This window comes from Cololabis saira, chromosome 1, assembly GCF_033807715.1.
Source record: "Cololabis saira isolate AMF1-May2022 chromosome 1, fColSai1.1, whole genome shotgun sequence".
NCBI lineage: Eukaryota > Metazoa > Chordata > Actinopteri > Beloniformes > Belonidae > Cololabis > Cololabis saira.
Genome location: NC_084587.1, coordinates 17,396,920 through 17,412,642, shown reverse-complemented (window position 1 = coordinate 17,412,642; position 15,723 = coordinate 17,396,920). Strand labels below are relative to the sequence as shown.

At 42.2% G+C, this 15,723-nt stretch overlaps 1 protein-coding gene across 1 annotated transcript in view; it reads left to right on the top strand.

Annotated features, from left to right (window-relative positions):
• The window catches only part of adgrl3.1 (adhesion G protein-coupled receptor L3.1), a 187,812-nt gene that overhangs the window by 123,664 nt on the left and 48,425 nt on the right, over positions 1–15,723 (top strand). Inside the window, exons 9-11 of the mRNA XM_061715075.1 lie at positions 1,205–1,308; positions 3,030–3,215; positions 6,466–6,504. Of these exons, the coding sequence (XP_061571059.1) occupies positions 1,205–1,308; positions 3,030–3,215; positions 6,466–6,504 (329 nt within the window). The remainder of the gene's footprint in view (positions 1–1,204; positions 1,309–3,029; positions 3,216–6,465; positions 6,505–15,723) is intronic.

Below are 15,723 nucleotides of genomic sequence, written 5' to 3'. Positions count from 1 at the left end.
CAACCCCACGGTAGCTAAAAGCAAGGTAAATGGTTCTATGTGACTTCTAACTCAACTCAACCCATTTAACGTGGACGTTTATTTTGTCACATTCACTGAATTTATCAACATCCGCCAACATCCGCTAGCTACCCATCTTGTAAAGACATGAAAAAATGTATCTATTAGGGCTGGTAAAGTTACAGAAAACAGTTGTTTAACAGTACTTTTTCTTAAACATGAGATTAAGGCATGCACATTACAAGGAATATGACCCAAACCTGTAGTTGGAAGAAACAAGAAGCAACACATCTGAAATAGTAGTATAGTATTGTAAAATATGATACAATCCACAGATTATCAGTTTGGTTTTCTAAAGAGCGGTGTTGAATCCTAAGACAAGTCTTTCTAGCACAACAACAACCATATGTTGAAAGTAAGGATAATCGCCTGCTCCTCTATCATTGCAATTTGAAAAATATCTTTTTACGGTAAACATAGCATTAAAAAAAATTATTGTGCAGTTAAAAGATTAATCACGATTAACACATGAAATCGTTTGACAGCCTTAATTTATACATACATCTAGATGCACAGTCCCCCAAACCGTTACCAACGTCACTCGAGCCCAAACTTTACGAGCAGCAGGTTTGTTTTTGTGCACATGAAGTGGGGAAGTGGGCGAGAGGAAATTGGGAGAGTTTATCGTGAGCTATGTTCTGTCGGGAAGCTCTAGAGGGATGGGAACAGTGTTGTGTTCATGTTTGTTTTCAAGTATCAACATATTTGACATCCTCTAGAAGTCACATACCCTGTTTTTTAATCACAAAACCACACCAACACTATTTCCTTCTCAATCCTGTTTGCAACATCTTTTTCTTCAAGTACCTTCCTACCACCTGCAACAGATGATGGTATGTGCTAACGTTGGGTGAAAATATTTAAAAACCAAAACTGAAATATGGGAAAGCTAACCCATAAAAAAGATTTAACACTCCTTTATTATTAGTTTTCATTTTTATGTCATAGAGAAAACTAGATCTGTGTGTAAATTTTCACTACACACATAAGGCATATTTCCTCAATTTTAATTAATTAGCTCATGCCATAAAGGGGATCAATCATCCTCCAGTTACGATCATTACACAGCAAACATAAAAGAAGCGTGAGAGTCTTCAGTGACTGGCGGAGCTGTCTCACCCCCTGTGCTTTGCTTGTGTTGCAGGTGTTGCTACATACGGATGCGTGGCCCATTTTGGCTACTGGGACCCCAAAGGCCCCGACCTCAGCAACTGCACGTCACCATGGGTGAACCAAATCATGCAGAAAGTAAGTCTAAATAGTGCTGCTAGCGCTTTTAGCCCCCACTTAAACATGGTTTAAGAGGATGTTATGAATATAGGCCTGGAGCTATATTTGTAACCCATGAGGACAGGCTACAGGGAAAGATTTAGGCCATCGATCCATCTTCATTTGTTAACCAGAACTCTTGGTGGGAATAACTTGCCCGTCTAAAGCCGAAATGTCCATTTAGATTATATATTCACTCTGTGCATGTTTTGCTCATTGTGATATGCCAACAAACACCACAGTAGGCGAATCTGATCTTCAAAAAAGCCTCTGGGATGAAAACGTCCTCATGTGTTAAAAGTTAAATAGAAAAGAAAAATAATAATTCAGTACCCATTACACAAACGTTTTCATGGCTTTTTTAAAATGCTGCGTTTAATGTTTTTCTTTCCTAACTTTTTATTTCATGGACACAAAATAACTTCTTTAAAGGTGTCATCGTACACATTTTCACATTTTAACTTGGGTTTTACCTGACAACAGGAGAGGAATGAGATGTTTCTAAATGGTCAGGATGCAGTGATGCACCAGCAGGTGTGTTTTCAATGGACTTTATTTTTGATAGCTAAAAGGTTTTTCTTTAATTTATAAACATGTTAGTCTCAATGACTATCTTGAACGATAAAAAGAACACATTTATTTGTAGTTTAAGTCAAGAGTGAGGTCTTCTGAATTTGACTCGGTGAAACTAGGAGTTGACAAACATTAAGAAAACCAGGAAATGTGCTTTGTTTTCTGAAATGAGTCTCTTAAACATTTCCTGGAATGTTTGTATTCTCTCTGAAATTTTGTTGAGCATTCTTTTTGTTCCAGTTTCTGAAATCTTTCTGAAATGTAGCATGATTTTTAATTATTAATGTGTGAACACTCAGACTTTTCCTCTTTCCTTTATAAAGCATATCCCACCAGTAACTGCAATTATGTTCAAACCTTCCAAGAACGAGAGCTCTTTTTTTTGTTTTTGCAAAGTAAAAAAATGCTAGACATGACTAAGGGATTATGGGAATTTTATTGGAAGATTGGATTCTAAACTGCCACTCGTCACGCAAGCGTAAAAACATATTTGCGTCATGTGGAAATTTTGTGAAATTGTCACACTTCTGTCGTCTATTTTCTATTTGCAGTTCTAATTTGTGCGGGGTCATTGAAATACACAGAGAAGTTTCAGAGATTAGCATTACAGTCGAGGTGCTGGCCAGCCAGGCCTTTCCAGTGGCTTCTAAGAGTCAGTTCCTTCTTTATCCCAAGAAATCAGAGATGAATCCAGAGGAAGCACACTAGTTCTTTGCATCAAAGATGGAAAGAAACAGGATGCTTGCCAGGCTACATAAAGTAGTCTTAAATGATTTCATGATCATATGCACAAGTAACTGGACAAGTTACTGAATGCTTTTCACACTGATCCGGTGTATTCACAACTTTTTTCTCCTTCCTATATCCATTCTGTCCATTCCTTCACCTTTATTTCCTTCATTCCATATGTCCTTTGTCTGTTTTTACTCTTCCTTCTAACAATTCTCCATCTGTCTTTTACTGCAACTTTCCTCTCACTCACTGCACTTTTTTTTTCTCCTTCCCCAAATTACCCCTTCACTTCTCACCTCATCTGACACTCCTTTAAACTTCCCCTTCCCCTTCCACTTCTCTGTCACTTTCACTCTGTGTTTTTCTCCTCCGCTGCCATCCTCTCTGGCTCGCAGCTCCGCTCGGGCGAGACGGCAGCGATCGTGGCCAGGGACCTGGCAGACCAGACCAAAGGGGTGCTGCGGCCTGGCGACGTGCCGTCCACGGTGCGGGCCATGGCCCAGCTGGTGGAGCTGCTGGACGTCCAGCTCCGGAACCTCACCCCCGGAGGCAAGGACAGCGCCGCCCGCAGCCTCACCAAGGTACTGCCTCAGGAGGAAGCACATGAATGCATTGAGAGTGACTGAGTGGTTCTAAGATTATCTTGAAAGCATCGTTATGGATAGCCTCGCATCTTAAATGACAGAAAATAGAAGTTAGACGGAAGAGGCAGAGAAAATGGAAGCGAAAGAGACTTTCAAGTTAACAGAAAGATGAATTGCAGCACTTGCTAGTGTTTTTTTGTCTTCCACTCATTATCAGAGGTTAGAAAAAGTCTGTGTGCAGAGTTTGATGAAGAAGCCAACGTAACATCGTAGATTTCCTGATGATAAATTGCTGCTTTTAGACATTATTTCATCCCCCTCCGCATATGGTTCTTAGTAACAAGCTTGGCTCAACATTACAGCAGATAGATAACTGCTTTTAGCATTTGGCAGAGTCCCTGAGCTCTTTACAGATCAGGACCAAAATGTAATGACACTCTGTCTCTGTTATACTCATTAAAACATATAACACAGACTAGGGACAGATTTTATGTCATAGCTCATTTAATGAACTTCAGGCTTCGTGCTGCAGCTATTACGACGCTGTTGACAATCAGGCTTGAGTCCTTACTTCAGGATTATATTAAGTGCAACGTAAACGGCCCCTTTTACCGCAGCAATAGATATGGAAAGAAGTTCAGCACTCTGTTTAACTATTAAGTAGGCATTTTAGAAAAGGAAGTAAAAATTGCTCGGGATGGGGCGGCTGACTAAGCAGACCCACCTGATGATTTGTTAGACTGATCCATCTGCGATGTCTCGCTTGGATATTCTTTAGAAAAGACCGTTTGATAAATATGTAGCAGTTCATTGGATGACACGTCCGTTTATCACTGTGAAAAACAAACTTAACCAATCAGACCAATGAAGATCTATGAACAGAACCAGTGAGTGACAGGAAAACATTCAATCTGTTTGCCTCTAAGCCGTAAATTGATCATTTTAAAGCAGCCGGGCTGATTCCCCTCATGACTGTGATCGTCTCTACAGGGACAGGACAGGTTCAGCAGCCCGGCTTAAAGGGACTTAAAGGGTCAAATAGGTCTGTTATTAAATCATAAAGAGTGTAAACCTTGTTTAGGGACCAAAACGATGTTAATTGAAATAGTTTTCAGCAAGAATGAAATATGTGTTTGCAGCAAAATGGCAGTTAATGTTGACACTTGAGGAAATGGAGCTACATCAAAGTAAAATGCTATTTTTAACACTAACAAAGCTAAAAAAAAAAAGCTCTTTCACTTAGTGCAGTTTAGGTTTAGTGTGGAAAGAAAAATCAAGATGTTTTTACCTTCGTATATGCACAAAAAGTGTTTTAAAAAGGACTGTTTTCACAAAATTCTCTGTACGGCTGCGATGACGGTAGAAAATGTACCCACATCTCACTTGTAGGAAGATTTCAAAATCTATTACTCACTCAGTTTTTTTCACCTTTTCCAAAATTATTTGATTGAATGTGGCAAATAATGTAATAAATACTGTAATAAATTAGTTTCAGTTAAGCGTTGAAATTCCCTCCAGAGTGACAGTCACTGTGTCAGAATCAGGATCAAATTTGGAGGATTGTACTGCATTTTTACAGAACGACAAATTCCTTTTTAATTTTTTTCATGCAATTTTTATATGCATGTGGCAATCAGATGACTCCCTGCTAAGTACTGCTAAGTAGGTTACTATTTTATTTTATTCTATCTAAAAATTTAATTACATTTTTACTTATTTTATTTATTTGGTGCGTCAATAATTAATCCTGGCGGCGCTCCAAATAGAACATAATCTGTGGGGTTCACTTTCTTAATTAAAAAAAAAAACAACTAAACTATTTAGTTAATGGAGCAAAAACAGTTTGGGTATTTTCCGGTGTTGCTATGGTAACCCAACAGTGACCTCTAGGGTCTCATAAACCTCATAAACTCGAATGAATGAAGTGAACTCGAAATGCAGTCTGCACTGTGGGATGAAATTAAAATTTCCCATTTATGATTAATATTCTTATCTACTTGCTGTCTCCACCACATGTGACCGGTGGGTTTAGCAAACTGAGTCGCCACTACACAGAATAAACCACATTTAGCAGCTGGCGGAAACTAATTTGCACAACCGTCAGTTAAAAGCACAAAAGGAAGAGAGGTCATGGCCTCTGTTTTCACTGAACGAGACCTATACTTTGATGCTTGTGACAAAACAGGAAAGTGTTAGAGCCATAGGCCATGAGCCTGCCGCCTTTTGCATTTGTTAACATTAGATTGCTCAGAATTGAATAGCTACCAGAATAAATGCCAGTACAAACAGTCCTTTTTGTTGTTTTGTTTTTTAAAAGTTTAGTGTAGTTTGAGTTCTCTGTAAAAAGCCTCACCTAGAACTGCTGGAATACAGGTGGTTTTGGGCTCTTACGAAGGTTTACACTCGGTTCCATCTGATGATAGATAGGGTCCTTTGATTCTGGTCCTCGGGATCCACTGTCCTGCATGTTTGAAATGTTTCCCTGCTCCAACACACCTGGTTCAGATGTATCTGCAGCCACAACTGCATCAGCAGGTGGTTGCAGACCTCTGGATCGCCACATCAGCTTGGCGTTGTCGTCTGAATTGATGCTACTGAAGCAGAGAAACACCTGGAACACACAGCGCAGGGGGTTCCAAGGACCCGGATTATTAAACAATGCTGTAAAAAATCAATTTATTTATTTTTTATTTACCTATATCATCTGGGTCCCTCAGCCTGCTTCATCTCACCACTTCCCATCTTCTTTATGATTCACTAACATGCATTTCAAATATTTTGTGCTCCTGAAAGCGATCCAGAAAAAGACAAACTAAACCACAAGTTATTATTTATCTGTCTTGCCTCTGACCAGCTGGCCTAATAAAGTTAGTTTTGTTTTGTTTTTTCAAATAATAAATGTCCTCTGTGTCAAATTAAAAAACCATCCCTCCTTATTTCAGCAATGTTCCAAAATCAAATGCGCCCAATCATGCATGAGCAGCTTTGTAATTAATGCCATCAATCCACTTGACAGTAGATGCCGAGATTAAGTCAATTTGGAAGAAAAAGAGGGGAAACGAGTAGAAAGAAGCTGTAAGGACAAACACGTTGGAGGGAACGGAAAAATGGAAGTAATACGAACATCTTTAGTTCACCTAAAGTGTTTTGTGCATTGCTAATGAAGTGGCTGTGACTTCCTTTGTGTGTGTTCGTGTGTGTGTGCGTGATGTCGGATCGCTAACAGCTGAACTGTTTGAATTTGCAGCTTCAGAAGAGAGAAAGGTCCTGCAGGTTTTTCACACAGGTATTTCCGCCTCCTGGTTTGGTGGCCATAGTCTTGTGTGTTTTTTGCTTTTCAATGCTCAGCATGTAATTTGCCAAGCAAGCTCGTGTATGTGTGCGTGCTTGGGTGGGGGGTCACACATTACAACCCCAAACATAGAATTTAAATTCTATGTGGCAGCAACTATCATTCTGTGATCTTTTAAACCCTTTGAGGAGCTGAACCGTTTATGAGGCCTATTCTGGTTCAGATCCTCGGTCTGCATCGGAATCAAACCACCGGAAACAAACACCGGTGCAGACACCTCATCGGGTTTGCCCATGCGTCTCTGCTGTCGTTTTACTTATCAAAGGCCGTGATCAATATAAATAATACAGTAGGCTACATGCATGCGGTTATTATTGTGCAAAAATATTTAAAAATGTTCTGATCTGATTGGTGTGGCTCTCAGTATTAGGAAAATATAGCTTCAGCTGAATAACATACTGGTTTTTTTTTTCACAGCCTGCAACTTCTTATAAAAATTAATCCAAAAAAACAACATGTGGGCAATACCAAGTACCCCTTTACTACTTCCATAGGATTTTAGAGAGTAAGTTGCAGCCAGGTGCTGCCAATTATCAGCAATTGACCATCAGCCGATGTCCCGCCCCCTATACAATCCGACCTGTGAGCAGTTTGTTGGTCTGCAGGCAGTCGTGTGCTAACACCATGTCAACAGAGGCAGCAGAGGTCTTAGCTAATTCTGCTACATATCAATTTGGAAACAGTTGGAAAAAAAACATTATCAAACAATTTGGAGTTCAATGTTCCACACTGGGAGGAATATTTCATACTTGGAAAGCAGTAAGAGGGGCTATCACTCTTTTTACAAGTGTAAACTTATAGCAGATTTGCCCCAAGTGCCCGACCACGACGGCCCAGTGCCATGTTTGAACACAAAATCTCTGCAGAAACACTTTATACCGGAGGTTGTTCTGCAGCCACAGGACCTGGACACCAACACCAATTTGTATTTTTAAGGCCAACGTGAGGCAACCTTTGGAAGAGCTAACAGCTTTTTTGGGTCCTGCAACTGGATAATGATCTGAAGCACACCAGCAAATTTACGCCCGAAGGGCTGAAAAAAGAATCAAGGTTTTTGGAATGACCTGCTCAAACATGGCTGAAGTTTTGTGGCGAGGACTTAAGAGAGATGTACACAAGCACGTTCTTAGAGAACGAAGCAAAGTTGCAAAGAAGAGGGTGTACACGACTGATGAAGTCACGTAGGAGGAGACTCCAGCTAAAGGTGGATCTACAGGCTGCTTGATAATGGGGGTACTTAGTACTGCACACAACATTCTCTTTTTTGTTTATTTTTTTTATTAATAATTAATGGCATGGTGAAAAAAACATTCAATTTGTTGTTTATCTGAGGTATTTAAAATGAGACCCAACGTAATGATCTGAGATATTGTAATTTTGTTCTTACGCAAAAAGAGACATTGAATTAAAAGAATGGGTAGTAGCTTTCTCATCGTTTGGGAAAATTGTGACGTATTCTCATTCCCTAAATATCAAATTATGGTTATTCGTCTTCATCTATGATAACAGGCTCTCCGTTGCTGTTTGAGAGCGAAGCAGCTGAGTGTGATGGATATTCTGTTACGTTCAGCTTGATCACGGCCTCTGTGTGTGTGTGTGTGCGTGTGTGTGTGTGTGTGTGTGTCTCAGTATTAATTATTCTCCATTGCTTGTATTGTTGTTTCTGTTGATGCCAGGGGGCTCGCGGCATAAACAGAAACTCCAACACCTTTCAGGCATGTTTCTTCTCATGTTTCTGGTCAGCTAAAATGACTATTGAGAACATCAAAGGACTCTGACGTCCTCATTCATGTGCTGTAGATAGACTGCAGAGTTTTCTCAGCGTGCACCCCATCACACACACACACACACTCACACGCACACACTTGATGGGGTAGCTGTTTTTCTCCTGATGCAGGCTTCCCCCCCCACCACCACTCTCCCCTGAAAAGTCTTAACGTCAGCACCAGTCAGCAATGTCACATTACAGAACATGGCTTAGGAGGATACGCGGGCTGACACACACTCACACTCACGCTCACGCATGCACACTTACACACACACACACTTAAACACACACACGCACACTTACACACACACACACACACAGACGTGCCACAAATATATAAATATATATTCAGGGATGATTTCATGCTGCCAAATCGGAGCAGTCAGGCATTTGTGACGCGTCTCCTTAATCCAAGTGACGGCACATTTCAGGGGAGCGGCTGCTTTGGCAACACCTTACGGGTCACAGGTTCAAATCCGAGCATCCCACCAGCACACTTCAGGTACGGAGGGCGGGGGCGCAGTCATCGATTATATAATTAGTCTTAGTTATGCGGATCAGAATTACAGCAACGTTCTCTGCCAGATAGAAGTGTGCATGATTAGGGATGTATTGTGGTGCTGCCCTTTCCTCGTTAATTATCTGAGGCACTAATTGCCAAGTGAAGAGAGTGGGCAGGAGGTTTGGGTTCTTAATAGAGACAAAAAATAATTGAATTCGCTCCTTCCTTTTTTTTTTTTCTCCTCTTCCCTTTCTTTCGGATACTCTCTCGCCCCTCTCTCGCCTCATCGGGGGGAACTTGGGAATCCTTTCATGTATACCAAATTGGCAATTTATCCATGATGAAGTTGGTGGTGTGAAGAGGCTTTGATGCTTTAGGGTGCACTGATGGAGGGAGGGAGTCTGCCAGGTGGAAGGGGAAGGTGAAACGGGGAAGGGTGGACGAGAATTCAGAGAAACCGAGAAGAGAGAGAGAGAGAGAGAGACAGAGACAGAGAGAGAGAGAGAGAGAGACAGAGACAGAGAGAGAGAGAGACAGAGACAGAGAGAGACAGAGACAGAGAGAGAGAGAGAGAGTAATAGGGGCAGTGAGGAGACAGTGATGCTCAATGACAATGTCTAATTTTGCCCTCTGTACATGGATGGCAGGTCAGAACATGGCATCATGTGAATTTAAAGCCTGACTTAGCTGCAAACTCATCTGTCAGGGAGGACAAACTCCCAAACAACACGTGACAGGCGAGTCTTGCTTCTCCGATTAAAACGTTTTTCCGAAAAAAAAAACACGCACTATCTCCGAGCTCAGCCAGGCGAGTTAAACATTTAAAAAAAAAAAAGGAGAGAAGAAATGATTCTTTTCCTTTCCCTCTCACCCCTTTGCGTACTTGTAACGTGCTTAAGCGTGCGCCCGTGCTCCCCTTGTGCAGCTGGGAGTGGAAGACCAACGCAGCTCTTCGTCTGTCTTGCCGCTGCTGTTTACGCTGGATTACCTCAACGCTTCAAAGAATTTCATTTCTGCCCCATTTACTGGCGTGCGTGTGTGTGTATGTGCATGCGAATGCACGTGCGCTCCCCTGCAATATGCGGTCTCACTCGGATACACGCACCAAGTCGTACGTTCACACTAACGACAACCCTTATCTGGCTCTCCAGGATCCATCCCCTCCTTCAGTGCCCCTAAAAATAAGTAAAAAAATAAATAAATAAGGAACCTGTCTCTCTATTTCATCCGTCAAGTTCTTCAAACTTGTGCAGATTGAAATGTCACCAACGGCACCAGAGCTCACAGGCGCATGTATCCACCCCCTGACTCCCCGATAATGGGGATGTGTGGACTTCGAGAAAAAACCCCACTCCTCCTCTGCAGACGTTATCTCCGCGGCAACGGATTCAATTACAGGGAAATGAAAAAAGAAAAAAAAAAAAGAATAAGAAAAAAAAAAAGCTGATATTTCCACATACAAGTTAGTCACGAGTTAAATAGAAGCAGCGTGAAGTTTGACAGCAGAAAAGCAGGCTTATCTCAAACACATCAAAGTGTTTGCCACTGCTCTCATATCTGCCACCCGACGGTCCAGAACGCCCTCCGCTCCTCCGGGTTCTGTTGCCCGGGCTTCTACAGAACAGCAAGTGGAGCAGAATGATGCACTACAATGCTAACAGCCCCCCCACCCCCCTACCCCAGCTACGCTCCTGGTGCCAACACAGATATATTAACACAAGTGTCCCGGTCCTGTTCAGCATGTCCCATCCAGCATTCGTGGGGGGGCCTTTTTAGACAACATGACAGAGTTGAAAAAACGCTTGGACGGCCGTGGTGATGAAAATATGAGAGAGAGAAAAAAACACATTAAATAGTAAAATCAGAATAATTAGAGTGATTAAACTTTAAACGGCATTGACCAAACCAAAACAAGATCAACTGGAAGTGAGAGATTAAAAATGAAAAAGTTCTGAGTTGCCTCGGGGAAGAGAAAATGAGGCGAGCTGTGAAGTCTTTGGTATGTTGTGGGTGTACAGTAAAACAGCAAGTAAGAGCAGCTCCAACCTGCACCATAATCTAGTCTTCGGAGCGTGGTTTTTTGAAAAACGAGAGGAAAATCAGCTTGTGCCGATCCAGGCCGCTGTGGCAGCCCGGTCTGGGTTGGGTGGAGCAGGGCTGAGCGGGACTGGAGGTGGTGTCAAGGTAGAGCGAGGGTTTATGGTTCAGTGTCGCTCCAGGTCATTTCACCGCTCTCTTTATTAACTATGACGCTTGCTTGACTCGCAGCTGCCGGTAACATTTTTCACGCATGGATCGGGTTCAGTTGTGGATTTTTGAGTCCGTCTTTGCCTCATGGTTCAGATAGGATGTGGCATACTGTGCACCCGCTGGGGGGGGTACACCGGTAAAAATCACAATCTATGTATTCTAGGCGACCAAAAAGCTGATAATTACATGTTTTAGGAGTGGTGGAGATGGATGCATGCTTTATTTTTCTACTAAAGATGGTTCAAAAAGCTGAGTTTGTAAGCTAGGCCAGTAGTTGTGGGAATGAGTCATGTCAAGTCCACATTTATTTATATAGTGCATTCAAAACAAGTACTGCTGTATAAGTTTGTGACGGTGCACCAAAGGAAAGCTCGATGCACTCCCACTTTAAGGCATCCTTAAATCCTCCAGAGTGGTACCAACTACCACAGTAGCAGCGTTACAAATGTTCACTGTGGTGGAATAAGGTTAGTCTAGTCAGCCGTCTACGTTGTGGTCATCCCACCCGCGCTCAGGGACTGTGACGTCCCCGTTCTTCCAGAGTTCAGCATTCTCACCACACTGCCTGTTTATGTGGCTCCGTTAAAGGCTGCATGGTCAGAAGATCACACTGTGGGGCCTGATAGATCTTTGTTTCATCCCAAAGCAGTTTCTTTGTGAAAGCCCCCTCACTTCTGAAGTGGATGAAATTCAGCTAAACAGGAGCTTGATTGGAGGAAACTAATTCCACTCAGAACGAGGTCCGTAATGACGCAGTAGCATGCAAATTGGAGAAGCTCACTGAATGGCATGAGCCCTGGTTAGACCTGATATTAACATTCATCCTGAGGGCCAGGTTGAAGGGCCACCCACGTAATTGATGTCCTCTTTGTAGCCATCATATTAAGGTGCAAAAGCAACATCAACAGACCAACTACCTTCTATTAATTTGATTTGCTCCCTTGATGCCTCTTCTTTTCATTTGTGACGGGCAGAAATTATGTTCATTCGCTTCATTTTCTGGGCAACTGAGTGATGTTTCATGCATTACTTGCTGTGGCAGGTTAAAAAAAAACAACACATGTGGTCATGTATTTACTTAATTGGATAAAGGTTGGAGGAGTGTCTTCTGAACACCAGTTGCACCTGGAGACACACATTCATGCCAGGTTTGGACTTCCATGCTTTGAGATGTCCATTTATGATTGGGTCACTTGGAAACAACTGGGAATACCAGGTCTAAACAGAAATTCCAAATTTAAAAAGACTTTTATATCACGCTTGTACCTAATACAGTACTTGCGCGTAACACTTTTATAGGCTTAAATTAGGCAGGTTTAGAAGATTTCCATAGAAGAAATGGAAGAATATTATAGTTAATATTAATTAGTTTTAGCTGCACTGAGGATAAATTTATAGCCATGGAAAGCAACTTATAAATAAGTGGTACACATTTATCAAAAACAGTAAAATTATCACACAATAGTATCTTATAGATTTAACCAACAAATCCTCATTAACTGTAAACAAAACAGGCCCGATATTCCGCCTTGAGGGACCCCAAATGGAACTGCTAAAAATTCTGATGCAGCATTTTCAGCAGAAAACACACTGCTGCCTGCCCAAGCACTTCCGAAAGCAATGAAAAGCATTTTCCTCACATCCTGAACCGTGAAGCACTTTTTAGCTGTGGAGTAGGAGCAATTGGTTCAAATAATCTCTCATTCTGAAATAAATAAAAAGAGCTGCGCTGTTTCTTCCTGCCCGGGCCTGTATTAATGTAATTTGAAATAATAGAGGGCAGCAGTAATAGGGATGTGCTTTGCTCGAAAATCTGCCTGATGTATGCCTGGAATAGTGCGCTTTTGCATTATGCAGGTATCAGCATTAATGAACAAAGGTGTTACTGAACAAGTGTTATCTCACTGGTCACCAGCAGCCGCGGCATGGTCGCTGTATGGTCTGGTGTTGAAGATTAATCAACTGAGGCCAGGGAAAGAAAGGAGAGAGGAGGGGGTGTGGTTAATTGGATTCACTGCCTTCAAGAATTATACTGGGCTCAAATAGATTTTTTTTAATGAAGAGCAAATAATAATTTGATTTAGCTCCCCTTATTGCAGGGGGACATTATTTTTCTTATTAATCAAACAGCACGTCGGTCCCGGGGGTCTACAGGACTCCTGCCAAGAGCCCAGAATTTGCTAACTTTCAGTTAGAAGCACTGATATTTCATTCATTTTATTTTAGAGGTGCAAATATTGATTATTCTCACCTTCCAATAATCTGTATTTATATTTTTGACAATTTATTGATGAATCATTTTGTACCAAATGTACAACTGTGATCGAATTTTGGATCGCGGAGAGATATAACCTAAAATTCCTAGCTTTTTCTCCTTCTGAAAGAGGGATGAAGAGGGCGACGCTCACCCCAGCCAACACCAGGAGTGCGCACCAGAAAGGTCACGAGTCTGTGACAATTAATTGGTTCAGCTCGACCTTTTTCTACAACCTGTCGTTTGTCAGACTTGCTGCGTTTCCCCAGTTTTGTTTACTTATTTACTTTAACTGCACTGAGCTGCAATTAAACTTTCGGTATAGCAGAATTTTCCACCGAAAAGGATGCTGAAGTTTGCAGCTTTCCGAATCCGTCTTGAAAGGATGCCGACAGAAACAAGCTTGTTGGTGTACACATGTACGCTTCACATCCTCTCCTGCTTATTCTGCCTGTTTGCTGAAGGAGTGGATTAATTAGTTTTTGTTTACATGTAGCCCTCCCAAACTCATTCGGTATGCATCCTTGTAATTAGCTGCTGCTGCTAAAAGAGGACATAATATTATCATATTAGCTCATTGGCTAAGCCCCCACTTTTACAGTCAGGACCAAAAGTTAGAAACCTCTCTGTTGAGCCTGCGTTGCTGTTGCTGCTGCGGTTTGTGTCTGTTGTTAAATATAAAAATAACCTCATCGTGGTGAGTCATCGCAGAAGGCAAATGCAAGACAACAGATCACTTCTCGACGCCGATATATTTAACACAAATTAAAGCACAAAACATAAAGGCAAGTTTATTTGTATAGCACAATTCAACACAAGGTAATTCAAAGTGATTTTTACATCAACATTAAAAGCAGCAAAACACAATTAAACAGTAAATAACAAATAAAATGAAATAAAATAATAAGAAAAGAGGTAAAGTAATAAAAAGCACAAGTTGTTAAAAAGTAAGGGCAGTAGAGTCCAGCAGGTAAGTATTTAATTTAGGAGTAAGCTTGAGTAAACAGTGATGTTTTAGGCCTGATTTAAAGGAGCTGACAGTTGGAGCAGACCTCAGGTCTACAGGAAGTTTGTTCCACCGGTGAGGAGCAGAGTAACTGAACGCCGCCTCACCTCGCTTGGTTCTGGTTCTTGGGAACCACAACAAACCAGATCCAGATGAACCTCAGGGGTCTGGGAGCTTCATAAGAACTAACAGATCCAGCATGTATTTTGGTCCAAGACCATTCAGGTCTTTGTAGACCAGCAGTAAGATTTTAACCTCTATCCTTTGACTCACTGGAAGCCAGTGTAGCGATGTCATGACCGACTGAAAATAAAATCACAGGATTTAGGATTAAAGTCTGGGATATACTTGCTGTTGGTGCTTGCGTTCGCGTCCGTTCACGTCCGTTCACGTCCATTCGCGTGCACCACCAACCGCAACGTCGCTCGCGTAGTACGCGAGCAGAGCGCGTCGTACCGGCGGTGACCGGTAGGGGGCAGTAAGCAGAGCAACAGTTGGAAAAGTGATTCAATATCTAGTAGCAGCGGAAGTAGCAGTAGCAGATTAGAACAACAAACAAGTTTACATGACACCATTGGATGATGTAGGAGATTATAACATTGCTTTGGTTGTGATCTCGGCAAAGGAAACGGCGCCAGCGACCTCCGTCGTCACTTGTGACCAGCTGGTATCTGACCGGGACCAGCGCCACTCGCGGCCAGAGCGAGAACTGCAGGTTGCGTACGCGTTCAGTGTCTTTTTGAGAACGTGCACGTCGACGCGTCAAATGATCGCAGGATACGCATGGCGGCCATGATGCGTACGCGGTCTGAACTGCAAGTATATCCCAGGCTTAAGAGCGTGAGGGTGAATACATTCATCATCAGTTGATATGCAAACATCTTCCGAGGAGTGGACAGCCCAGTAATACACGACAGAGCCGGTAGCTCCATCTCAGCCCTCACAGGCCTCTCAGAGTGCTACATCTTAAAGTCCATGACAGCCCAGTGAGAAGACTAAACAAGTAGAGTTTCCCTGAAATGGCTGCAAGGGAAAGCTTCTCCTTCTGTCTAAAAGGAATATGAAAGTAACTGAGGTCCACAACTCAGCATCTAAGCAAACCACAAGACGTCTGGAGCGATGTCTGGCGGTCAGACGAGACCGAAGCAGAGTGTTTGACCTCAGCGGCCGCCGCAAAGCTCGCTAGAAAACAAACGGCCTCATTTAGCAGCCACATACATACATACTTGTGATTCATCGTCTGGTGTCTCCCGGTACTTACCCACATGTGCTCCACACTTGCTCCCTCCTTCCCGGTGTCTCACTCCTATTGTATTTTTTAACCCTGAGTGACGGGGACAAAGAGGAAGTCAAACGGGTGGATGTGTGAATGG